Consider the following 25097-nt stretch of genomic DNA (forward strand, 5'->3'; position numbering starts at 1 on the left):
GCCGGCTAATTGTTCTTATCCACTCACCAGCCAAGGCTGACCTCTGATTGATCTCTGTGATCTCTGAAGACAATGAGCAAAGTGAGATCAAGATGACGCCAGTGTGTCTGTATTGTCCGTCTTTGTTTACGTTTGTTGATCCCACACGAGGCACACTGCGCCCAGTGCGTGGATGCCAGCCGGCACCCTCCACACGACGATCACTCCCTGCCTTCCCCCGTCGGCAGTCGGGTTAGTCAACTCTTGCCACCCGCCTCCCCTCCTTCCTGTTTTATGCTTTACACACTCATCCACCGCATTCACCCACACCCCCTTCTCCAATTCTCCAACCATGTCTCGTGCTCGCATCAAACCTCGTATCAAAGACCCTGGCGTCCCCATCAACACTGACGGCATGACCGACCGCACGGTCGACGCATACGGCCACCCGCGCGAGGGCGAGAGCAGTAAACATCCCTTGGCGCGCGCCGACGCGGCCAGGCGCGACAACGCCGACAACGCCGCCAACGAGTCACCACCCCCGTCGCCTCAGCCGCAGGTACCCAGGAAGCGTCCGCAGATCGTCACCACGGCCCAGGTGCTCGAGTCGGCCAGGACGGGACGGCCGCTTCTTGGCCCCCAAGCGGGTCGTGGTGTGCCGGCCAAGAGCAAGGTCAGCAAGGTTAGCAAGCCCAGCACGGTCACCAAGGCCGGAACGGTCAGCAAGCCCAGCACGGCCAGCAAGGTCAAGGCAAAGGACAAGGGAAAGGGAAAGGGAAAGGCGGTGGTCAGGACACCCGCTGGCAAGGAGAACGAGCCTCCTCAGACACAAGCTCAGACTCAGGCCAAGCCCAAGCCAAAGGTCAAGTCCAAGACCAAGACCAAACCCAAGCAGGAGCCCGAGCCAGTGGCCAAACAGGAGCCCGAGCAGGAGCCAACGGCAGAGCAGCTTCAGCCCCAGCCCGAGGTCGCACCCACCAAGGCGCAGATCGAGGACATCGAGAGCGAGATGGTAAGGGACTCCTTCCTACCTCGAGACTGACCTCGCAGCTTACCCAGCGCCTGGAGTACCTGAAGCGCACAGCGCTCATGGCGGAGCAGCTCATCGGCATGGCACAGAGCCTCATGGCTCCCGACGAGGTGGGTTAGCATAAGGAAGAGTTCGTGAGGCTAACCGCGCAGACTCGCGGTGTTGTCGGCCACATCCACGAGGCGCTGGAGCGCAAGCCCGACGTGAGTACAGCTTTGAAGTGTGGCCCGCTAGCTGTCTCCGGTGCTGACAGGTACAGACATGGCCGACGATCCTCACCATGGTCAAGCTGCAGATCAAGGATGACAAGGTGAGCTGGAGGGACTATTGGCGCTCCGCCAAGGCTCATATCTCTCGTGGTAGACGTTTGGCCATTTCATCACTGGTGTCCTCAATACGGATGTCCAGGTCAGTTGGACGCGGTATGGAGCAACTGGGCACCTAGCTGATGCTTCTCACAGGCCATCAGCGTGGCTGTCATCTTTACGGTCCTCTGGTTCCTCGAGACCCACATGGGCATGGAGCCCGCGGACATTCACGGCGTGCTCGAGTACATGCGCATGGGATACCAAGTGAGTGTAGCGTGCCTCTCCAGCTGGAAGTCGAGTACCAAACGCAGCCGGACTGACCTCGCAGGACGACAAGGACTACACGCACCTCGCGGACATGGGCGGTGCCGAGCTCGTCGACCGCGCTTTTGTCCAGGCTCGCCGCCGTACCAAGTCAATGACGGAGGCGGAAGTCGCCAACAACAGCAAGAAGGGGGAGGACCAGTCGCAGGTCGACTTGGTCTCGAGTGATGTGGACTAAGGGAGGAAGAAGGACATGGACGACGCCAACGGCGTGTAAAAGGGCACTTGCAGCTTGTCAACTGGGAGGGAGTGTGTATGAGGAGCGAACGCAGACGACATGGGGTGCTGTCTTGGTATGGAGACGCGCGTGTACATAGAGAGCATGTATTCTGACGACGATTCAAATGTTGTCACGGCCATCAGACGCATGTCGCGACGACCGCGACACCGTCGTTGCTGATGGTGTTCAGGCTTTTGAGAAGCAGCACTCAGGAGGCACGGATCGTGTGCCTCTCTTTAACCGCTGATGGTGTGGTGATGGCAAGTGTCTGATGTGTGTCTGCGTGTGTGCATCTATAACGTCTATAACCCCGGTGTCCCGGTAGCTATAACTTCACTTCCTCCCCACTCTCATCACATCCCATCTCTCCCTTCCACCTTCTCTCCGTATCAACCTCAATTCCCACTTCACCTCCCAAACAGAGCAACTGTGAGTAAGTGGGAGCCTCGTCGGGGTATACGGCCCACCCCCGGTGCCTTGCTTCGCTGGGATCACTGGGCCTGAGGCATGAAGCAGTGGCGAATGTTGCACGGCAGTGGCAAATGTTGACTGATGCCCAGACCATGTCAAACCATCGCCTTCCCCCCGTGGCCGAGCACACCGAGGCTGTCACCGATGACGACGACTCGGACTGGGAGGACGAGGCCGAGTCCACCGAAGCGGCCCGCACCGAGTCCGAGGTGTCTGACGACATGGACGAGGATGAGGACTCTGACACCGACACCGACACCGACACCGACGCCGACGCCGCTGACCACGCTCACCCCCCGCCGGCCTACGAGCACCACGACGAAGGCGCTTCCCCCGAGCACAACCCCGAGACCTGCCTCAAGCGCTTCCTCCACCTCAAGGACGAGGGCTTCGTCGCCCGCGAAGGCTTTTTCGCGTGGAGGGGCAAGACCGTCTTCGGCAAGCTTCGCGACGGCGTAATTGAGGTGTACCGCCAGCCGTTGGCCGAGCTCGTTACCACGGGCCACAAGGACATTGATGTGAGTGTGCACATGTATGGGACTGGGACTGGAGAGCCGGTGCTGATACCATGCCTTTCCTGCGCCCCACCCATCACGCTATCAACGTTTTGCTAACCAATAACCGCCACCTTGTCTCTGCCTCACTTGCCATCAGACGATCGGTATCAACCTTTTCGCGTTCGACAGGTCCAACGATCAGGACGTCCAGTCCGGGCTTGCTTGGAAGGCCATGAGCAGCATTAAAAACACTGGAAACACCGACCGCCTCGCAATCATTGATGGTCCCGCCGACGGGCCCGAGTGGAACAAGAATGACCCGCGCTGTGTCAGTGCCAAGAGCCAGGGTCTCATTCATGCTTCAGGCCTGGTCATCCCCATGCCGTGCCTCGCCTTCGCCGAGGTGTACGACGGCAAAACTGTCATCGTCAGCGCGTGAGTGGGAGGTAGAAGTGGGTGGAAGTTGGAGTTGCCACTACTTCGTGTTCATTTTGCGGCTGACTGGCTCTTTTCCAGGTGCCTCTACTGCCAGGTCAGTGGCAAGATGTGCGATTTCGTCGTGGGCAAGTACCAGGTCCCCACGAAAGAGAAGGTCGCCCTCGTCAACCGCGCCGAGCTCGTCGCCCGCATCAAGGAGAGTGCAGACCGCACGGCCGCGTTCGCCAACCAGTCCGTCATCGACTGCTGCCACCGCAGGGCCATGGACGAGGTCGCCATGCACCTCAAGTGGGTTGCCCAGGTGAGTGTCTCCTGCGTTGGAGGGATGAAACGACGGAGCAAACGTGTCAGCTGTCTGAAATACCTTGTGGCGGTGGGGCTGTCGTGGTCAGATTTGAGGTTGGAGGGCCGTGCTGACGCCATCATCAGCAGCTCGAGGCCGCCCACGCCCACAGCGAGGCTCAGTCGTAGTCACAGTCACAGTCGCAGTCGCAGTCGGCGGCGGTGGCGATACCGGCGCCACTTGCGTCCGGGACCCATTCGCAGCTCGCTTGGCGGTCAATGGGTGGCGGGGCACAAAGCGAAGCGAACAGGTGTGGGGCGTTATCCGCCACCGACAGTCAGTGTCTGTAGTTGTACATTTCCGCTCCGATAGTGAATGTTCGTATCTATGAAATCTGTCGCCAGTAATATAGTCTCAAAGCGGTACTGTCACCTTTATGGCCGCTGGGCTGCGGCAGTGCCTTTGCTCCCCGGTGAACATGTCTCGATAACCGAAAGCGAGTTGGCGTGAGATTTTGAATAACGTACCCCCTGTCTCCCAGCTGCCGACGGTTCCTCCAAGATAGACCACAGTGGTACAGTGGTACAGTGTACAGTGAGTGACTAACATTGCGATACCCATTAACATGCTACACTCGCCTTCCAACACCTGACCCTCCGTTTCTTTCCCGCACTGTACATTTCACCCTGTCGTCTGCATCCTTCCAGTATATCCTCACTATGCAACAGCCCTTCGTCCTGGTCCATTATCCACGCCACGACCGGTTACATACCACGTTGTGACCGGCGCTCATGCCCATTGACAGACATTGCCTGGCTCCCTGACACCAAAGCCGGGCCGATCCTCCGGGGAGCTGGCTGCTCTCTACAGCGGCACAGACGGCGAGGGATGGGCCCACGGAGCCGTCAGCATTGTGGAGTTTGCCCCGTCTGTCGGCCGTGTCTTTCCTGGACGATGATCCTGTAAATCGGTCTCTCTCCCTGCGTCTCTTTCCTGACAGGCCGTGGCACCGCTCCCACGCAGCAGTTTGGGTCTCTGGATGTCGCTGAAACCGAGGAGCCACGCAGTCACGACAGGGCTTATCTCGACATCCCTGTGTTCTCTCCCCCTCCGGGCAGACGACAAAGTGGACTGGAGGCTGCTGCATACGCCGACGCCACTGGGTTTGAACGGACTTTGGAAGAATTCTCGCTGGCTGAGCAATGGACGCTTAATTGCCACCCGTGCGATTTGCTTGTCACTTTTGCGTCATTCCAATTTCCCGGGGGCTGCCCAAGTTTGATTTTGGTTTTAGCGTTTGTCATAATCTTCCGCACTCAACAACAACGTTTCGCTTCCCCATCCCCACTATCTCTGCTGGGACGTGGTTTCGCCTGCGCATCCTCTTCAGCAACACTTTCTCCCTCTCAGAAAACACCAGGTCTCTATTCTCCCACCCCACGCCCCCTCGACAACGTCGACACGCTTGAGCCGCGCACCCCACCCGCTGCCCCTCGGCCCCTGTCTCGCGCCCAGACCCACATCCCCAGACCCATCACAGCTTCGTTTCTCGAACGCCAGCAACGACCCACCTCCATCCATCCCCCCTCCCCCCTCCTCTCCCCCACCAATTGCACTGCACTGCGCTCGCGCCGACCACCTCGCTCAACGTTCGTGTAACGAGGGGAAAGTTTCGAAAACCGACAGCGGCCAGCCGTGTGTGTGTGTGTGTTTAACATTGTACACGCCACCTCCTCCCAGGCGAGAAGCACCAACGCCTCTCTTTCCCCAGACTCTCCAAACTCTGTTTTAGGCCTTCAGCTCGTCTGCACTAGCTAGCTCCAGCGCCAGCTCATCTGTAGGATCTACGAATTGAGGAACGACAGCGGCGGACTGTTCGAGTAAACGATCAAGGAACTGTAGACCGAGATCTCAACCGCAACGTACGCTCCGGCCATCGCATTCGTGTCAGACCTCTCCCCACCCAACGTCAAAAGCAAACACTCCAGCCATGGACGATCTTTTAGCCCCCTCGGCTTCCGCGCCAGCGTCCAACATGCCCTCGCGCGTCCGCGGCCCGCGCAAGACGACCGACAACAAGGTCAACAGGGTCACGTTCAGCTGTGCCGAGTGTCGCCGGTGAGTGTGGTAGGATGGGACTGGTTGGGGGGGTTCCCTTTGCTGACGCTCCCGCCAGCCTCAAGCTCAAGTGCTCGCGCCAGCCGTGGCCGTGTACCAAGTGTGTTGAGCGCGGATGCTCGACCATCTGCCCCGAGCGCGAGCTGCGTGGTCATCAGAACAAGTGAGCAGAGACATCATGACTAAGCCTGGCTTTTGTTTTTGGTTGCTAACGTCCAGGCTGGTGATCAAGGGCACGGAGGAGCTGCATTCGCGTATTGTCGAGCTCGAGCTCGCGCTCAAGGCCGCGCACGCCAAGACGAGCAAGGACGAGCACCACCTCCTGCGCGACACGACGGCAGTCAAGACACCGAGCGCCGACGGCGACGACCTGGGTGCGTTTGGCACGCTCACCATCGGCACCGAGGGCGAAGCGCGCTATGTCGGTCCCAACGCCGGCAGCCAGTACCTGCAGGACGACGACGACGACGGGAACATTGAGCGGAGCGCTACGCCGCCCGTGGAACGTGCTCGGGGCGGTGCGTACGCCGACACGGGTCTGGCGCTGCTCGACTCCATCTTCCCTGCGGGCTCGGCGTTCACTGTCGAGGAGCTGCAAAAGGACCTCCCGGACTGGGACGCCGAGGGCCGCGCGCTCATGACGAGCTACTGGGACAATGTCAACTGGATGTACCAGATCATCCCGCAGAGCATGTTTGAGGCGGACCACTTCCCCAACGCCTACAGCCTGTCGCACGAGGTGCGGCCGCACGCGCACAAGGTCGCATGTGTGTTTCTCATGATGGCCCTCGGCGCCATGTTCAACCTCCGTGGCCGGCCGTGGGACCCGCGTGCGCAGGAGCTGTTCCACCGCGGCCGCGCGTGTCTCGGCCTCATTGGCCTCGAGCACGCCAGCCCCGCGACGGTGCAGGCGCTGCACCTCATGGGCACGTTCATCCTCAACGACCGGATGGGCAACGGCGCCGACGTCTTCTGGCCCATCCTGGGCGTGGCGACGCGCGTGGCCCAGAGTCTCGGTCTGCACCGTGACGGAGCGTCGTTTGGACTCTCGCCGTACGAGATTGAGGAACGCCGGCAGGTCTACTGGGAGATCCTGACGTATGACCGCCTGCAGGCCATGTGCTTTGGCCGTCCCGGTGCCCTGATCAACCGGTCGTGCGACACAAAGCTGCCCTCGGACCCGCACTGGATCCCGGACGAGGACGGGTTCCACCGCGCCAAATACGAGCTCATGGAGATGATGGAGCGCGTGATTGACATCCAGACGACTCCGGGGCCCGTGCAGTATTCCGACGTTGTCGAGCTCGACAAGGCCGTGTGCGAGTGTAAGTGTTGTTGTTGTGGTGGTCGTGGTGGATTATGACAGGAACGGTGACTGACCCGGCACGCAGTCCGCAACAAGCTCCCTGAGACACTCATGCCCAACATTGCAATCCCCGATCTGCCACTGGACACGATGACGAGCCCGCACTTTGTGATCCACCGGTTCGGGATCCGCCTGCTGGTCGCGCAGACGCGTCTGCTGCTGAACCGCCACTGGGTGATGCGCGCGATCCAGATGAACCCCAACGACCCGGTCGTGCAACACGACGCGGACCAGCAGGCCATGTTTGGCGGTGCGTTCCTTGCGAGCTACGAGAGTGCGCAGGAGATTGTCCAGGTCGTCAAGCAGCTTGTGCTGTACCACCCTGCGCTCATTGCGCGCTGGTGGTTCTTCTGGTTCCACGCATTCTCGGCTGCTGTTGTCCTGTGAGTTGGAAGATGCTATCTCTGTCGGCCACGCTGACTCGTCGCAGGGCCGCTGTCGCCATCCATGCGCCCAAATCGGCGTTTGCGGGACCAGCGTTTACGGGTCTGTCGCACGTGTGCACCATCTGCGAGGCGGCCGGCAAGGGTTTCCGCGCAAAGTCGGGCTTGCCATTCATGAAGCGGCTCAAGCAGCGTGCGCAGGAGGCGCTGTCGAACGCGGGCGTCCGCGACCTCGAGGTGGAGATCATCTCGCACCTGAGCGCCGAGGCCAAGCTCGTGCGCGTGGGCCTGTCGCCTCCACGACCCAACAACGCGTCGCCCAAGACCGAGCTGTCGCCGGCCCCGCAGGCCCCCGGCAGTGGGGCCGACCGGTACGACGCGCCGCCGCCCATGGCTGGCTGGCAGATGCACCTCGACCCGACGCTTCCGGGCGCCCAGACGATGGACTATACCCAGAACTGGCTGGACGGCGTGCCGTGGCATCCCGAGCTGGACTATGGTGCCGGCGGGGGAGTGGCCGGTGGCCATGGTGGCCACGGACATGGGCATGTCGGTGGTGGAGGTGGAGGTGGTGGTGGCGGCGGCGCGGGGATGGACGAGCGGTTCGCGATGGACAATGACCTGAGCGTCGCGATGGGTCTGGAGGGCGGGCATGGCGATGGTGTCGACTTTCACCAGTTTGTGAGCAACTTTGGCGGCCCGGACCGTGGTGGCATGTATGGGAGGTAGGCGTAAAGTGGTGAGTGGTGGGTGGGTGGTGGGTGGGTGGTGGTGATAAGGTTGCGGTATGTTATGTTATTTATTTTTGTCTTTTTATATTTTTGTTTGTTGTTGCTTGCTGTGCTTGCTTGCTTTGTTTGTTGTTGTGGCTGTGGTTTAGTTTCGCCGTGGCCCATAAGGGCCCAAGGCCAAGGATCCAAGGACCCGTTAATGAACATTAGGAACATGACAACCCCCGCGCGCGCACGCAAAGAGTCCAGCCATGCCAGCCATGCCGAGACCACGAGAGACACTGCACGGGATGACGACGAAGAAGGAAAAAAAAGTGGAGGCAGCGAGCCAAGACACCACAGAGGGAGCGGGCGGGCGACGACGACGGTCTGGCACAAAGGGTCATGTACCCTGAATTTAGCGTGCAAGGTCCCTGGTATCAGGAACACACCCAAACCCCCCCCCCCCCATGCTCTCTCGGCCGGAGTGTCAGAGAAGGACGACGACGCAAGCCAAAAACCATGCACCCACACACCACCAGGCTGGCCACAGGCCACAGGGAGAGAGCGAGAATGAAAAAAGCCGACACAAGACACACCCAGAACGGCCAGAACGGCCAGAACGAGACGAGACGAGCGAGGAAACGTGGAGAGAGAAACTGAGAGACTGAGACGGAGATCGACAGAGACAGCCCACGCATGTATCGCTGGCTGCCTTGCTGCATGCATGCCCCCCACCTATTGACGACGGGTGCAGCATGAAACATTCCACAGTGGTACATATACATGTGCTGTATTAGCTTGCTGGCTGGCTGGCTGACTGGCAGCTGGCTGGCTGGATGCGGCTTTGTGGGTTCCAGCGGCCATGACGGGGTGTGTGTAAGGTTGTAGCGATTGTATATTGGCGCGCGCGTGCGTGCGGGCCGGACACAAAGGATCGTCCACACACACACGCCCGCGCACCCTCCACCGCCGCCCGCCCGCCCGCCCAGCCAGCCAGCCAGGCATGGGCCAGCCAGGGTGTCAGGCCAGAGGGCAGAGGGCCCACCCACACTCTGCTCTGTACCATTTGGGTGAATCGTCCCTCTCTTGCACCATCATCCACCCTCCCACCCACAGCCGGAGACCCACTCCTATTACTGCTGTTGCATTCCAACAACCACTACACTCACAACACTCCCACTGCAAACACATCCATCCTCCCCCCCCCCATCTCCACCACCACCACCCCATTCACAACAACAACAACACCACCACCAACACTCCCACACCCAAAACCAACCCCCAACCCCCGGTCGCCGCCCACACACCCTCTCAGATTTGAGAGTGAGCCCCGATCGCGTGCGGCGGGGATCATCAGTCCAGTCTCCCCAGTCTCCCAGTAAGTACATGTCGTGTTCCTCCCTTCTTCTGCCAGCCGTGTCCCCTTGTTCTGCTTCTCGTGCTCGTCGCTGTTGTAGTAGTCTCGTTATCCCACCCTCCCTCCCTCCCTCCCTCCACGCTGTTAGTGTGCGCAAGCCTCCGGGGCATGTTGTTCATTCTGGCCCCTCGTTCTTCTTTTCCTGGTCCTGTAACCCCCCGCCGCCGCCGCCCGCCCTTTCCGGCACTTGCCGCCCCCCGTCATCCCCCCCCCCCTCTCATCCATGCTGCATCAACTGTGCGTACTGTGCATTGTGTGCATGCGTTGGAGGGGGGTCTGCAGTGATGATGCACTCGGCATACAGCACGCTATTGCATAGCGTTGTTCCGAGAGGCCGACTTGTCCCATCCCATCCCCCATCCACACCCCCCTCTCCCATCCTCCCATCCCTTCTTCCCCTCCACTTCCCACACACGGCCGCCATCGGTTTGCTACACTTCTGTGTGTACGGCCTTGTCGGTGTGAGGACGCGTGTGGGTATGGGGGTATGTGCATCTGCGTGCGTGATACGCCTGGCCCCGCACCCGTGCTCTTGTTGGTGTTTCGGTGAGGATCTGGCATACGGGGGGGGGGGGGGCCAGATCAAATGGTGAGGTGGTGTCCGTCACCCTCCCCCTTCCCCCCCGCTACACCCATATCCCGGCCCCTCGTCTCCCGTGCATGGCGCACAACCAGCGCGCCCAGCGCGCGCGCGTAATGGGGGAGAGGGGGGGCCTGGCGAGAACTGGCACGCTGCCTAGCTGCAGCTGCCTGCACATGCCTGGGCCAAGGCCTGGCACGAGATCGGGCCTCTCGGCAAGCCTCCACCGGGGGGACCTTCTTTCCCCCACCGGCTGGCGCACGCACTTGGAGGTTTCACCGAACAAAGCGCCGCGGCGTGATGGGGTCTGGTCGGTGGGTGTTTCCACCAGGTGTCATGCTTCATTGTCCGTTGGGTGGACAATCGATAGAGCATGGACAGAGAGGGGGGGCTGTCCATGGCCTGTGCGCTGGGGTGATGGGTCCATCGCGCATCGCGCATCGCCATCTCTGGTTGATTGCATGGGGGTGGGGATGGAGAGGTGTGATTTTGCGTTGCGGGTGGGTAGGTGTGGTCGATGCCCTGAGATTCCCCCTTCCTTCCCTCCTTTCCCCCTTTTCCCCCCCTGGCTCACCGCGGTGGTGGTGAGACTACTTTTGATAGACGGCGCGCGGGGACTCCACACGCGCACACAAACGTACTGTGCATTTGATCCCGCCGGCCAGTCCACCCCCCCGGTTTACAGTTGGACCATATATTCTTTTGGCCGAGAACCGGCTGGGCCGGCTGGCGGGCAGGGTGTGAGAAAGCCTGGGTGTGGGCCCTTTGCGCTTTTGGGTGGTGGTCGGTTCATCGACGAGAACAGGTTCCAGTGTCGGTGTGTCTGTTGGGTGTGTGCCTGCTGCCGCGTCCTTCTCATCCTCCTTTCATATCTCTCTCTCCACAAACACTCCTCCTCCTCACCACCACCAACATCCACCACCCCTCCCCTCTCCACTCCCCCTCAACCATGGCACGACACTAATACCCTCCCCCAGTAACAACAACCTGCGTCCGCCGCCAAATAATGTCGACGGCCGCCGTTGAAGTCTATTCCTCCCCTAATCCACCCACCACCAGCACCTTGCCCCCGCCTCCAGCCGCCACAACAGAATCCATCCCCCTCTCCACCAAAACACGCTACACTCGCGCACACTCTACCACATCACACCCAGCATCCAGCGTATCCCCCACCCGCCCATCCACGGCCGCATCGGGTTCAGCGCCCATCCCTGCCCGTTCCCGCCGCAGCCAGACATCCAAGGAACCGTCGCCTGAAAAGATGTCATCCACCCCACCACCGGGCGACGCCGCCGCTGCCGCCCCCGACGACGCGGCTACCAATGCCCAAGCAACCGACATTGAGAGCGCGGTTGACAACCCCGCACCCGCCGCTGCTGCTGATGATGATGCCGCCGCCGCCGACGACGACGACTCCAAGATGGATGTCGAGATGCCAGCCAACAGCGGTGATATGGGTGACAACAACTACGACGACGACGACGAGCTCGAAGAGGGAGAGCTTCCAGACGACACACACAACTCTCTCGACGCCCCGAGCGCAAACCATCATGAGACTACCGCGATCGACGCAGAGGATCCGGCCAAGGCGCAAAAGATTGTGCTCGTGATTGGGCGCAAACGCAAAGCCGACGATGAGATGACTACCGTCAGCTCGGAGCTTCACACCCCGCCCTCACGCCGAACCCCCTCGGACCAGGCGGAGGCCGCCTCAGGGCCCGCTTCGCTCGTCCCGTCCGCGGCAGCTTCTGTTGCGGCTTCTGTTGCAACCTGCTGCAGCTGACAAGGAGCCCGAAGAAGAGGAGGAGGATGAAGACGCCGCGGTTGAGGTAGACGACACTGCCAAGGCCGAGGACAGCATCAAGGCGGAGCCAAAATCATCCGAAGTAGTCATCAACAACACCACCGCTACCACGACAAAGTCCGAATCGCGCTCCGAGGGCAAGGCCAGCGCCGGATCCACCACCCGCTATGCAACCCCGGCCGAGACCACACCAGCACCTTTTGATGATGGCAAGCCCAAGCGTGCTCCACGAAAGAGGCGCAAGTGGCTTCGCAAGGGCGAGGTGGACCCAGATGACCACAAGGCCGTGGCAGAGCAAAAGGCACGGCACGCCCTCATCGACGCGGCCCTGGAAGCCCTTGACCAACAAGAACGCCTCCTTCTTGACGGTACACACCCTCAACTCGTCGAACTCTGGAGGGAATGCGAGCGTCGACGCGACCTGCAGCTCAAGTACAACGAAGAGAAGTTTAAGCGCAACACGTACGAGCTTGACGACCTGTTCCGCCAAGAAATGGTCCAGATTCGTCAACAGTTTGAGGTGAGTCAAAACTGGCAAATTACGTTATCCCTGAATATAACTGCGCCGCCGCTGACACTGCACCTCCCCCTCTCTTTAGCACGACCGCGAGGACCTTTCCACAAAGATGACGTTTGAGATTCGCCGTAACGTGTCTCGGCTGGATGCCGAAAAGACCTATCTCGACCGCAACCGACCGTCCAACAAGCGCACCTATACCAACATGCCAACGTTGGGAGAAGGCCGTGGCTCCGGCGGCTGGGTCGTTCCCACCAAGCACCTGTTGTCGACAGGCACGCAAAAGACCCGGCTCGTCAAGGTCGACGACGACGTTCGTGAACGCCGAGATGTCATCCTCGGCGTCATGCCAGCGTCACTCGACGACATTGACGATGACCTTGTTCGTCTTGGACTACGCAAAGCAGCGACAGTGTCACCCGAGCCGGAGCATATCCCCTCGCCGGTCCCGACCCCAGCGCCTAGGGCCGTAAAGGCACCCTTGGCACCAGCACCGGTAATCGACGAGTACATTGCCCCGCCACCACCGCCACCCCCACGGCAACAAGAGCCAAAGGCTACAAAGCAACAACCCATCTACGGTGGGGGCTACTATGGTCCTCCTGGCCTCCCAGCCCATCGCGGGGCAGAGCCTCCATACTATGACCAAGCTCCTCCGCCGCTGCCATTGCCACCACGCCGCGATGAGCGCGATATCCCTCCTCCACCTCACGCCTACCACGCTCCACCACACCCACAACAGCATGAATACTACCCTCCCCCTCGCGACATGCGCGATGCCATGCCCCCGCTCCCAGACCCGCGCGACATGCGCAACCCCCCACCCCGCGAACTGCCCCGCGAGATGCGCGATCCACGCGACCTCCGAGACCCACGCATCGACCTCCGTGACCCGCGTGCAGACCCGCGTGCAGACCTTCGTGCAGACCCCCGTGTCGACCCCCGTGTCGACCCTCGTATCGATCCTCGTGCAGACCCTCGTGCAGAGCTCCGCCCCGACCCCCGTGCAGAGCTCCGCGACCCCCGTGCCGACCCCCGCGACCCTCGCGCCGACCCGCGAGGACCTCCCCCGCACTCGCGGTACGAGGAGCCTGCGTGGTGGGGTGCTCGTGGTCCAGTGACCGCCACTGCCTCGGGTGGCTACGACCATGAACGTGCCCCAGGACGATACATGCCACCACCGCCAGCAACTGCCACTGCGCCTCCCTCCGTGCGACCTCCACCACAGCCGCAGACCGCCACACCGGCCGGCTACTGGGGCAACGAGTGGGGAGGCCCTCCTCCTCCACGCGGCTACTACTCTGGAGCAACATACGCGTCCCCGCCCGAGCGGCGACTGTATCCGCAGGGCGCTGCTCCAGCAGGCTACGCCACATCGCGTGGCCTGTAAAACCCGGCCCCCGCCTGGAATTACACGCCAGTGCGCGCCCGCCCCGCCCCGTGTCGCCGCCGTCGCGCCGCCCGATGCGCGTGCACACGGGCGTAGCGGCCAGCGGCGTATTCTGGTCGTTTCGGAGCACGCTCTCGCTGCTGCGGCACTGGCTTGCGGCTAAGCCAGAGCCAACCGGAGACCCACAAGCTACGAGCGCCAAGGGGCCGTGCGTCGTGGCGTGCGCGTCCGTCCAGTACCCCTCCCCCCCATCTTCCACGAAATCCGTACCCCGACCGGTCCTCTTGACGAGAGAGACGGACCTGCCTGCGTGCCTCCCATCCCACGCGTGCGCCACCCTCATCCTATTGCGCCACGCCCAAACCACCCACCCCCACGTAAACTACTCTTTTTTTTCCACCTTGTTGGGATCACGACCACGATCAAGACCATGATCCGTGGTCTAATCTGTATGCATGCATGGCGCCTTATATCATATATATAGCGACGGGCACCGGCTGATGACGAGAAGATAGCTGAACTTGTCCACGTCCTCGCCAGCGTGTGGACGACGCCGTGGTGACCCTTGTGCCAAAGCTTTTGGGTTACCGAAAATCGTGGCGCCGAGGCGTACGCGGCATGCCCTGCCGTTTTGCCCACTCTGCGCACCGTCGGGTCCTCGGGTCTCTGCGCGCATGGCCAGTCGCGCCAGTGTCGTCTTATCGTGCGCCACAAAGTGTCGCCCCCGCGCGCTACCCTCTGCGCCTCTGCCCCGCGTTCCCCAATTGGAAGCAAATGACATTTGTGCACGACTCACCCACCGTGCCGCCGTGTGACGCTCACGCTCACGCTCGATGGGAATTTTGCGTTGGTCAGTCGGCCAGTCGGGTAGTCGGGTCGCGATGCATCGTAGCCCAGTCCGTGCGCCGCAGCCAAGATTGAGCCAGAGTGCCCAGAGTGCAGAGTGAGTGGCCAATACCTCGTCGTCGTCGAGTGGCGGCGTGCGTGCATGTTCGTGAATGTGCTGCCTCCTCTGACTCTGCCGTGTGCACCAAAGCCAGAGAGACAAGACCGCAGCGGAGGGAACGGTACCCACACTGCAGACACTGAGACTGAGACTGACTGCGACTGAGACTGGCTGGGGCTTCGACTTGGCCTCTCCCTTGCGTGCCGTATCGGGACACCGGCGGGCGGCGGTCTCGGAAGATGGCGTTGCCGAGACCTTCTAGCTGCTGGGCCCCCCTTTATCATTACGTCTGTGGCAGTATGGGGATGGCGGGACCCAAGCACATTTGCCAGCAGTACAGGTTAGTGCCCGAACGAGAACGAGGCACATGGACATGATACATACGGGCAGGAGACCCTCCGTTTCTGTGTCCCCCGGGCCCGTGGTCAGTGTGGCAGTTGTCCGCCGAAGCCTCCCTGCAGCGGTCACCCACGATCGTGGTGAGAGATGGCGAGCAGCTGGGTTATCGACACAGAGGTGCGGCGAGGACCTCTGTATATACGTCTTCACTGCGGTGCAATGTGTGCTGGCGACGTAATCCCTCTCGGTCTCTATGGTTGTTTGCCCGCCTGAGTGGTGTCGTCGACTCGCGTCCTGCCCTCGCCCACAGTCCACAGGCCATGTCCGTTTCCACGTCCTTGTGTGATGCAGTACTTACCCCGATGTCCGCATTTCAGTAAACACAAAGAGGATAGCATACCTTGGCTACTACGGATAATGTCCACAACCGTATTGTTGGGGTGCCCTCAATGACAACTACCCAACGCCCGACATTAGTTCTTCGACACAACTTTGCATTGTAATCCCCTCTCAGCACATGTAGCTCACGGGAGGAGCACAGCCGGGTCCAAGGAGCTTACTCTCACACGATCAGTACGTATTTCTGCGATTATTGAATTATTGCACCAGTGTGTGCAGGTCAACAAGGAGCCAGCCATGCACAAGGAGGATGAATGGTAGACGCATTACTCTCTACCTGGAAGTACTACTTCATTGCGTTGGGTGTTTCTCGAGGCGGGTTGGATACACACTATGGGTCAAAGTCCGACGTGGCTCACGCGCGTTACTTGTTTCTCGGGTCAACAGCCGCGGACTACTTTTTGCCACACCGTCAACTTCGTCTTTGACACTGTCCGTCCTCCTTGTCTCCATCACCCTCCAAACAATAAACCCATACCCTAGCCTCCCGTGATCCGCGACAACACCCCTCTTCCCACTCTCGCCCATCGGCCGACTCCACCATGCCTCCCTTTACTGTCAACCTGGCGCACAGAGCCCAGAAACAGCGACCTTCCCTCCTCACCGACGGCAACCACACGACCTTAAACACCTACACCCGCTCCAACGATGGGCCCACTCACCTCGGCTTTGATGACCCCGGCCACATCCGCCTCAAAGACTCGCCAGACGTCAAGGGTCCTCTCCACGGCCACTCGCCACTCGCGGATGCGCGCCCCGATCCTGGCAACGTCACGATCGACACCCCAGTTGAGAGCTCCTCCACCTCCCGCTCGTGCAACCGCGAGCTCGATTCTTCTCCCAGCCACCACCGTTCCTCCATCCGCGGCGACTCGTCCAATGAAGCGGCCAAGCTCCCCACTGGACGCGAGGCCCAGCCGGCGTCGCAGCCGGTGATGCCCCGCCACGATGCTTCCGAGTTTGCTGCTCTGTCCATCTCTGCTACGCCTGCCTCCCTCCGCAAGAGCTCGACAGACGTCCAGCCCCAGTCCAAGGTCACCGAAATCGAGAAGCAAACCGACGTCGACCTCCAGCTGAAGGCTGCGCGTGAGGTGTTCCGTGCCCGCAACAAGGCCGTCGACGAGACGAAGCGCGCCACCACTCCCGCGAGCTCGGCTGGTGCTGTGGACCGCTCGCGTCCTGCAAACGATACCAACCAACCCCGCTCGTACACGCATATCCGCCCCGGTACCAAGGTTACGGCACCTCCTTTTTCCTGGGAGCTCGGTGCACAGCCAGCAGCCGTGTCGGGGCCTACCCCGCCCCCTAGCAAGGCCACCGCTGCCACCGCGGCCTCACCTGCAAGCACGGTTGTCGCCACCGGCACCAACAAGCCCACGCCCATCGTCTCGCCGAACGCGTCCGCGACCTCGGCATCCCCACATGTCACTGACGCTGCTCCACTCGTTACGGGGGACAAGAACGACTCTGGTGGCGCACCCAGTCGCCACGCGAGCCTCGGTGTTATCAACGGCGAGGCCCTCGACCAAGTCTGCACGGCTCACATGCTCACAGAGGTGCTGCGTGCTTTCCAGGGACAGATTAGCACACTTGCCGCCCAGGTCGCCTCCCTCACCGACGAGCGCGACCAGTTCAAGTCCCAGGCAGACGAGCACAAGGTGGTCCTGGAGGTGGCCCGACTGATGACTGTCAAGTCGGAAAAGGACGCGTTCCAAGTCGAGCGTGACCAGCTCGAGGCCCGCCTCGCGGCCATGCAGAGCAAGCTAGACGCGGCCAACGAAGACAAGGTGCATGCCAAGGAGGCGACGCTGCTGGCCCAGAGCGAGACCCTTCGCGAGGGACTCCGTTCCCAGGTGATTGCGTTCAAGACCGACTTTGTCAGCGTCAAGACCCAGGTCCAGAAGATGACGCCCCGCATCGAGACGCTCGAGGCCCAGGACCGTACCCTCGCCAACAAGTACCGCCAGCTCCAGGAGAAGCACGCTGAGCTCCAGGAGCGGACGGACCGTCTCGAGAGGAGCAACCAGGAGCTCGAGGGCCGCCTCGCAAAGTTGGACAAGCTCAAGTGAGTGGTGGTACCAGCTAACAAACCGCGACGCAAGGCGATTTTGCTGACTTTTGCACAGCGGAGTGCGTCCTTCCCACAACAAGTGAATGTGAAGACGACGAAGGGCAGTGTCTTGTAGCCGTACGCAGTAGTACCTGTTATGCAGAGAGAGTTGTAGGAAGACGCAAGTCAACACGCCACCATACAACCAAGTGCCACGGGCAATAACGCCGCAATCTCCGCCGAGCCACCGCCTGCGTTCAGGTCGATCACTTAGCAGCACCACCCAGGATCCATAACCACCAGCCTAGCTCGCCATCCACAAAGCCGACCTCGACGCACTCTCCGCCCCCCAGTGCATCGAGCATCCCCCTCGGCCACACCAGAGCGTCCCACCGCCGCTACGCCCCCTCCCCCTTTCTCCCCCCGGCCTTCGCGCAACCCCCTGTCTCGGCTTCCAACACTCCCAAACGAATAGATTATTCAAAATGGTTCGTTTCGTTGAACATGGTCGACATTGAGGCGCCGCGCGAACACATCCGACAGAGCGAGACGGCCTGGACGAGACAGATGGACGGGGATGGCATGGATGGAGTGGGATTGCCGCGCTGGCTGCAGCTGCCAGCTGCGTGGTGGCGGATGATGACGGTGAAGCGTCCACCAAAACAATGGCCTGATGGTGTTGTTGGACATCGCGTGCCGTCCCGCTCCCCTCCATTCATGCGTCGCCTCTGCCGTGCTCACGGTCCTGGTTGTGTCCCTGCGGCGCCATGGCCATGCCCCCGCGTGCACTGCTGACCTCCCACAGCCTCCCCCTAAGGCTAAGCACTCGAAGATGGTGACGCTCCTGCACTACCGTCTCAAGGTCACCTTGTGAGTGTGGCTGGCGTGTGTTGCTGCTGCTGTGTTGTGTGCCGAGCGATGCAGCAGCTACTGGCGAACAGTTCCCAGGACACGAGCAGCAGGTGGTTATGGACGGACGTGCTGACTCTGCAGGAACGACGGCCGTCAGCTCGTTGGCCAGATGCTCGCGTACGACAAGCACATGAACTTCGTGCTGGCCGAGTGTGAGGAGTTCAGGACGATCAAGGTGAGCTTTGGTGCGGGCATGTGGATGGTGTTGCTTTGGACTTTTGTGCAGCTACACGCCTCTTTTCCGTGGCAGCTGCACCCATCGAACCAAACAATCACACCCACTTGCCACCCCTTCGCGTGTCTCCTCCGTCCATCAACTCACACACTGCAGGGAAAGAAGACCAAGGAGCACGCGGCCGGTGAGCCCACTCCTACCGTGCAGCAGAAGCGCACGCTCGGCCTTGTCATCCTGCGCGGCGAGACCATCGTCAGCGTGTCCGTCGAGGGCCCTCCGCCCTCGGCGCCCGACGGACCCGGTATCGCCGCTGGTCCCGGTCGCGGTGTGCCCGCTGGCCGTGGCATGCCCCTCGGCGGCGGCGCCGCCCAGCCTCCTGCCATGGCCGCCCGTCCCATGCCCTATGCTCGCCCACCACCTGGCTTCCCCGCCGGCATGCCCCCAGGCTTCCCCGGCGCAGTGCCCCCCGGCATGCCCCCTCCCGGCATGCTTCCTCCTGGTATGCCTCCTGGATTCCGCCCGCCCGCCGCTGGCGGCTTCTCGGCCTCGCAGATGCCTCCGGGGTGAGTACGACCGTGTTTTGTGCAGGGCCTGGCGAGCGACGAGCTGGTGAACAGATGTCGCTGCTCGCTGAGCCATGGCATGACGAATTATGCCTTTTGCTGACTCCATATCTAGATTCCCCGCCCGCCCACCGCAATAAAGGGCTAGTGTTCGTAGGGTTAGTTTTTTTCGTTTCGCAGACAGATGCATCACTGCAGTGTAGCACATGAGAAGTGGCAAAGGATGGAACAGGAGCTGGAGCTGGACAGAGTGGCCAAAGAGGCAAGAGGCAAGAAATAGAGGCTACAGGGTCCGAACCGGGCCGAGTCAGAAACGAGTGGGTGTTGTCGAAATGTCGTAAACATTTGGACGCGTTCGCCACCGAGCGGGTTTGTTGCCAGACACACACCCCTTTGCCCTGCTTCTTATTTCTCATCTGTCAACCATCGTCGTCGTCTTCTTCTCCTCCTCTCCACACCCTCTTTCACTTACCACGTATACACTTACAACACACTCACGCCAGCACATTACACCAGTGCATACGACATCTCCTCGGTCGACCCTTTACCACCTCACGACCTCGCGCCTCTCGAACCAACCCTTCACGCAGCACACACCATGGGCGGCAACGCCCTCGGCACGCAGGCCGCGCGCCTCTCCCTCCCGCAGCACGCCGCGCTGTTTGCGCACGTCGCCGCGCGCCTCTCCCCACTCTTCTCGCCCATCACCACCCCGCGCTGCCTGGGCAGCAAGCAGGACCACGGCGACCTCGACGTCCTCGCCGGCTGGCAGGGGGTCGGGTGGGAGCCGTCCAAAGGACGCGGCAAGGGCGTTGCGGTGAAGCGGGACGCGGCGGAGCGGTACTTTGGTCTCGGCGGCGCCACGACGACAACCACGACGACCACGGCAGCGGCGGCGACGGCCGTTGACAACTGGCGCGCTGCAAACGTCACTATCGAGAGCAACAAGGCTCTTGTCGACGCGTTTTGTTCGGCCGTCGCGGGGCTGGTGGGCGCCACGCACTGGGAACGGTCTGGCGGCGAGATGAGCATCGCCGTGCCCGTCACGGTGCTTGATGGCGAGAGCGAGAGCCATGTTCCAGAGCCAGCTGTCGTGGACGAGGCGCCCTCACCCAAGTCCAAGTCCAAGTCCAAGTCCAAGTCCAAGTCCAAGTCCGCCACCGCCAGCCTCCCACCGGCCTTCTACCAGGTCGACATTATCTGGGTCCACCCCACCGCCCACGCGTTTGCGGCCTTTGTGCACTCGTACGGCGTGCTCGTCCTTCTCCTCTCGCACCTCGCGCGCCAGGCCGCCGGCACACGCAGCGTCACGCTGCAGGAGCACCGCGTCGTCTTGCGCCTCAAGCCGTTCCCGGCCATGCCTGCCGTCGACGTGCAGCTCACCGCAGACGTCGAGGCGTTCTGTACCTGGCTCGGCCTCGACTTTGGCGCTTGGACGCAGACGGAGGAGACCAAAGACGGCAGGCAGAGCATGGACGAGGTGTTTGCCTGGTTAGAAAGTGTGCAGCCGGGCAGTATTGGCGAGACGGGCTTGCGTCGCCTTGCGCGCTTTGGCGCGATGAAGGTCAGCCCCAAGAGTCACAAGAAGCGCATGGGCATCCTGGACGACTTTGGACGCTGGCTGCGTGCCCGTGGTTGGGCCGAGGACGCTGCCGATGTCCCGCCCGCGACGACCTCGACCTCGACCTCGACTCCGACCCCGACCCCGCCTCTCGCCACACCATCACTGTCTACTGGCTCGTCGGCGCCCTCCTCGTCACCCGCGACTCCAGCTCCTCCCACCGAGCCGCCGTTCGCGGCACCCGTGCCAGTCCCCTCATCTACGCACCTACCCGACACTGGCGCGATCGCGGACGCAGAGCCATACACCGAGGCCGACGGCGCCTACCTCCAGAACCGCCACGACCCCGAGAACCCCGTGCCCCCCACGGCGGCTGAGCTCGCCGTGCTGGAGTACTGGGGCCAGACGGACGCGTACCACTATCACGTCGAGGAGGCCAAGGCCGAGGCGAGGCGGCTGGCGTCCAAGTGGGCATATGGCAAGCAGAAGGCCCAGAGGAGGGAGATGGAGCGCATGACGGGGCTGGAGGGCGGTATGGCGAGCGTCCACCTCGCGTCTCACGCTGTGTGAATGAAACCAAACCTCTTTGCGAGAGACAGAAGACCCGAGCTATCGCAACGAGCGAGAGACCAGAATCCACCACACCATACATCACTGTAACCGGCAACCGTCCATCAGCACACCAGGTCCACGCCAGCCGCCAACTTTTGCATCAACCACGAGCCATCGTCATCTCCCCTGTCCACACTGTCCATTGTACCACTGTACACACACCAATAGTATCCAGCCTGTGATGCGATACATGTCATGCGATCCTACCCTGTTTTACTGCCGATGCACAACTGTGAGACGTCCTTGCCCACTCTCATGATGCCACGATTCCAACAATCGCGACTCGGTCCTGGCACTCCTTTTCCTTGGGTGCGCATCACCTCCCCTGCGTATGAGCCATACCGGCCCCCCATACACGGTGCCTCCTTGCACCCACACCAAACTCTCAGGCTCCCATCCCCACGGGCCACGGACGTGGTCGCCACACGCTCCGTAACCCCTCCAACCTGCCTCCTGCCTCCGGCCTCCGGCCTCACTTGCCCAGACCCCAGGTAAACCCGACCCCGCTGGCACTCACGCGGCGCACGGGGCTGTCTGCCGGCGCGGCGCGCGCGCCAAACGCGAGCGGCTGCGCCGGCCGCGCGGCCGAGGACGGTGTGCTGCTCGTGGTGCTCGCGTTGGGGTCGTTGTCCGTGCTGTTGCTGCTGTTCCCCTGCGACGGGGTCGGCGGGGGGATGGCCTGGGTCACGAACACGCCGCGCGCCGGGGTGACCTGCGCGGCGGACGAGGCGGACGAGTTCTTGGACGTGTCGGCGGGCAGGGGTTGCTTGTCCTTGTCCTGGTCCAGGTCCTGGAGCGCGACCTGCGACGGCGGCGGGACCTGCGACAGCGGCGTAGACTGCTGGAACTGCTGTGAGGAGAACGCAGGAGGGAGAGGCTGGGAACGTGTGGGGGGCGACGGCGAGCGCAGGAACGCGTCATAGTCGACGAGGGACGGGGCGGCTGCCGGTTCCGGTTCCGGCTCCGTCTCCGTCTCAATGGGGTTGTCGTTCTCATTGTCGGACGCGCTGCCGGCCATGGCGTCCTGCGAGAATGAGAAGGAGGCCGGGAGGGAAGGGATGGCGAACGAGGGCAGGGGAGGGAGCGACGTGTCCGAGATGCCGGCGCTCGTGAGGTTGCTCATCGTCGTCATCATCGACACGTCGCCGGCGCCGGCGCCAGAACGGCCGCCAAAACCTGCCAGCTCGCGGGGCAGGTTCAGCCCCAGTGGAATCTCGTTTGAGAGCCGGAAACTCTCCTCGACGAGGACCCACGCGCCGTCCTCGCGTCGTCGGCGCTTGTGGGCGGGCACGTAGACGGCGCGTTCACGAGGGATGTGGTCTTGCTGGAAATGGGTCTGGAGGGACGCGACGGTGTTGAAGGTGCGTGCGCAAAAGTCCCAGCGGCAGCAGTATACTGTGCTGGACGTGACGGGGGGGCCGAGGGACGCCATTGTAGAGGGGTGGGAGACACGCGGTGATGGAGCAACTGGTCGTAATGTGGGCGTGGGAGATGAGTTTTTGTTATTGCTCCGTCGTCTCTCGGAAGATAAGATCCCGACGCCGACGCCGACGAGTCACACCACAAGTCAACAGTCACCCGCCGCCGCCGTCGCTCTGTTGTCTTCTCGCCAACATCCATGTCCTCACAGCCACAGGGGGCTCTCTGCCCATCAACAACAAGCACAGGCGTCGTCCTCCCTGCCATCTGGTCCTTTCCACCATTCTTCACGTGCGTACAGCAACCTCATGACACTCTCCCCTCCACCTGTCCACAACAACACACAACGTTGCTCTGACCCAACCCTCCCTTCCACCACCGGCCCGTTCTCCAGCGACATGCACAGTCCGGCTGACCATTTCCCTCAGCCTTCAGCCCAACCCCGCAACCCGTAGCCATCAGCTGCAGCTGTGGACCGAGATCATCCTCAGCTGGGCACGGCATGACCGAGTCTTCGCTGTGAATGCCGACAGCCCAGACAGCCCCGGCGAGGTGTTCGCCAACAAGGCTATTGGGCGTGAGTTGCAACGCCGTATTGGCAGCTGAGTCGCAAGTCGCAACGACTAGCTGCCTACCACTTGACGGCATGATTGTCCCCGCGCTCACACTCGCAGGCAAACTCCTGGCCCCGGCGCTCAAGGAAGTGCTAGCCCACATGGTCCAGGAAGGTAAGTGAGGCTGCGGGAGAGTGCATTCGACACCGCCGGGTTTCTCGGAGCCTCCTGGTCCGTCTTTTATGACTAGTGTCGAGGTGCACCTTTTGCTGCCCATTGTAGCCCGCAACGGGCGACGCAGCTACCTGGCCCACCCCCCGCATGTCCCCACCAAACCAACAAACACTGAACAGAAGTGCTGACAGTCACAAGGAACCGCATCGCCTGAACCTCCCAAGCAGGCGTCGTCATATCTCATCTTCTGGCGCAAGCCCGAGGAGTGGGGTCAGATCATCTACGACTGGGTACGTGTGCATAATGTGGCAGGTGGAGTGTTTGGGCGTTTGTTCTCATGTCCATTTCAGGTTTCCGACAACGGCTTCGCGGGATCCATCATGACGCTTTACGAGATTACAGACGGCGATCTCAGCCAGACCACCGGTACGTTCTCCCCCCTGTTCTCTTCCCCTGTTCCATGGGACCATGAGGCCACGGGGCCACGGGGCCACGGGGCCGCCATGAGCCCACGCCGCTCCCCGGTTTTTCTGGAAAGGGTGCGTCCACTGACATGACGAACCCAGAGTTTCGAGAACTGCCAGACCCATTGCTCCGGCGCGCACTAGACACACTAGTGAAGCGCGGCAAAGCGCAGATTCTGCGCGGAGGCGACAACGACGGCGACGGCGTCCGGTTCCTGTAGACGCAGACGTTCTCTCTCTCACGCACTCTCGTTCGGCAGCGCGGAATGCCAATGCCACCGACGCTGCCGTGTTTTACGGGCATACATCTGGGTTCTGTTCCTCGCGATTCTCCTCGTCGGATTTCGGAACAGAATAGTGATTCTGAACGGAACGGTGGCGTGTCTGGGCCATGTGCGTTGGTGTTTTCCCCTCATGGTGGCCGGTGAGGGTACGTGTTGCGTGGTTCGCATAGACGTGTTGTGCCACGTCTGCACTGTGGCTGATTGCAACGTACACTGTCCGCTAGGGGTGGCAGGGGGGGGGGGGAGGAGGTGAGGCTGCACGTCACTGTCTGTGGGCACTGCCCGTGTGCGTGCGTGCCCGCACTGTTGTTGTTTTCCTCATGCATGCATGCGTCATGTCCAGCGATCCAGCGAGAGGCAACGGTGGTCGACGAGCTGGCAGGGAAGAACACACTGACTGGGACGGAAGCAAAATGGTGCCACCCAGAGTTCCAGGCTGCAGCAGTGTGGCCCCGTCGTCGTCATTCCAGCCAGGCAGAGAGCGGCCCCCCTCTCCCCCCCTGGCGCGCAGGCCCAGGCGCACCGGGTGGCCCGGTGGACGACGACGACGACACACTCTACGCACCCACAATCCTCACGCACTCACTCACTCTCTGGCCGTCCTCGTCTCGACACACTCTTGTGCGCGGGGACTGCATCGCACCTCGTCTCATACCGTTTCTTATCTCGTTCGCCAGTCCACATCCTCTCACCCACAAACGTCGACCTGCGCCCACACCACCCCCCTCTTCCCCCTCCCCATACCCGCCTTCGCCACCACCACCACTCCCACCGCCAGCATCCTTCAGCGTCGCGCCGGGCCCACCC

General features: G+C 61.8%; 9 protein-coding genes across 9 annotated transcripts; 8 read left to right on the forward strand and 1 right to left on the reverse strand.

Annotated features, from left to right (window-relative positions):
* Window positions 1-331: 331 nt before the first annotated feature.
* Window positions 332-1819, forward strand: EHS24_007543 (uncharacterized protein; the record flags this gene model as incomplete). Its single annotated transcript, XM_028622900.1, has 7 exons — window positions 332-991; window positions 1039-1119; window positions 1162-1212; window positions 1269-1319; window positions 1373-1417; window positions 1471-1581; window positions 1646-1819. The coding sequence occupies 7 exons, from the start codon at window positions 332-334 to the stop codon at window positions 1817-1819; spliced, it is 1173 nt and encodes a 390-aa protein (XP_028476793.1).
* Window positions 1820-2424: 605 nt separating this feature from the next.
* On the forward strand, window positions 2425-3738 carry EHS24_007544 (uncharacterized protein; the record flags this gene model as incomplete). Its single annotated transcript, XM_028622901.1, has 4 exons — window positions 2425-2850; window positions 2987-3264; window positions 3346-3568; window positions 3697-3738. 4 exons carry the CDS (start codon window positions 2425-2427, stop codon window positions 3736-3738), a joined length of 969 nt encoding a protein of 322 aa, XP_028476794.1.
* A 1802-nt stretch (window positions 3739-5540) lies between these two features.
* EHS24_007545 (uncharacterized protein) lies at window positions 5541-8146 on the forward strand (the record flags this gene model as incomplete). Its single annotated transcript, XM_028622902.1, has 5 exons — window positions 5541-5668; window positions 5727-5831; window positions 5888-6993; window positions 7060-7417; window positions 7465-8146. The coding sequence occupies 5 exons, from the start codon at window positions 5541-5543 to the stop codon at window positions 8144-8146; spliced, it is 2379 nt and encodes a 792-aa protein (XP_028476795.1).
* A 3242-nt stretch (window positions 8147-11388) lies between these two features.
* EHS24_007546 (uncharacterized protein) lies at window positions 11389-13838 on the forward strand (the record flags this gene model as incomplete). The annotated part of the gene is made up of 3 exons (XM_028622903.1): window positions 11389-11877; window positions 11915-12451; window positions 12531-13838. The coding sequence occupies 3 exons, from the start codon at window positions 11389-11391 to the stop codon at window positions 13836-13838; spliced, it is 2334 nt and encodes a 777-aa protein (XP_028476796.1).
* Window positions 13839-16064: 2226 nt separating this feature from the next.
* Window positions 16065-17676, forward strand: EHS24_007547 (uncharacterized protein; the record flags this gene model as incomplete). Its single annotated transcript, XM_028622904.1, has 2 exons — window positions 16065-17587; window positions 17649-17676. The coding sequence occupies 2 exons, from the start codon at window positions 16065-16067 to the stop codon at window positions 17674-17676; spliced, it is 1551 nt and encodes a 516-aa protein (XP_028476797.1).
* A 728-nt stretch (window positions 17677-18404) lies between these two features.
* EHS24_007548 (uncharacterized protein) lies at window positions 18405-19362 on the forward strand (the record flags this gene model as incomplete). The annotated part of the gene is made up of 4 exons (XM_028622905.1): window positions 18405-18442; window positions 18566-18659; window positions 18816-19222; window positions 19338-19362. 4 exons carry the CDS (start codon window positions 18405-18407, stop codon window positions 19360-19362), a joined length of 564 nt encoding a protein of 187 aa, XP_028476798.1.
* Window positions 19363-19820: 458 nt separating this feature from the next.
* On the forward strand, window positions 19821-21353 carry EHS24_007549 (uncharacterized protein; the record flags this gene model as incomplete). The annotated part of the gene is made up of 1 exon (XM_028622906.1): window positions 19821-21353. One exon carries the CDS (start codon window positions 19821-19823, stop codon window positions 21351-21353), a length of 1533 nt encoding a protein of 510 aa, XP_028476799.1.
* Window positions 21354-21867: 514 nt separating this feature from the next.
* Window positions 21868-22827, reverse strand: EHS24_007550 (uncharacterized protein; the record flags this gene model as incomplete). The annotated part of the gene is made up of 1 exon (XM_028622907.1): window positions 21868-22827. One exon carries the CDS (start codon window positions 22825-22827, stop codon window positions 21868-21870), a length of 960 nt encoding a protein of 319 aa, XP_028476800.1.
* Window positions 22828-23460: 633 nt separating this feature from the next.
* EHS24_007551 (uncharacterized protein) lies at window positions 23461-24227 on the forward strand (the record flags this gene model as incomplete). The annotated part of the gene is made up of 4 exons (XM_028622908.1): window positions 23461-23542; window positions 23741-23832; window positions 23893-23968; window positions 24109-24227. 4 exons carry the CDS (start codon window positions 23461-23463, stop codon window positions 24225-24227), a joined length of 369 nt encoding a protein of 122 aa, XP_028476801.1.
* Window positions 24228-25097: the final 870 nt, after the last annotated feature.

Source organism: Apiotrichum porosum (genome assembly GCF_003942205.1).
Source record: "Apiotrichum porosum strain DSM 27194 chromosome Unknown scaffold_5, whole genome shotgun sequence".
Taxonomy (NCBI): Eukaryota; Fungi; Basidiomycota; class Tremellomycetes; order Trichosporonales; family Trichosporonaceae; genus Apiotrichum; species Apiotrichum porosum.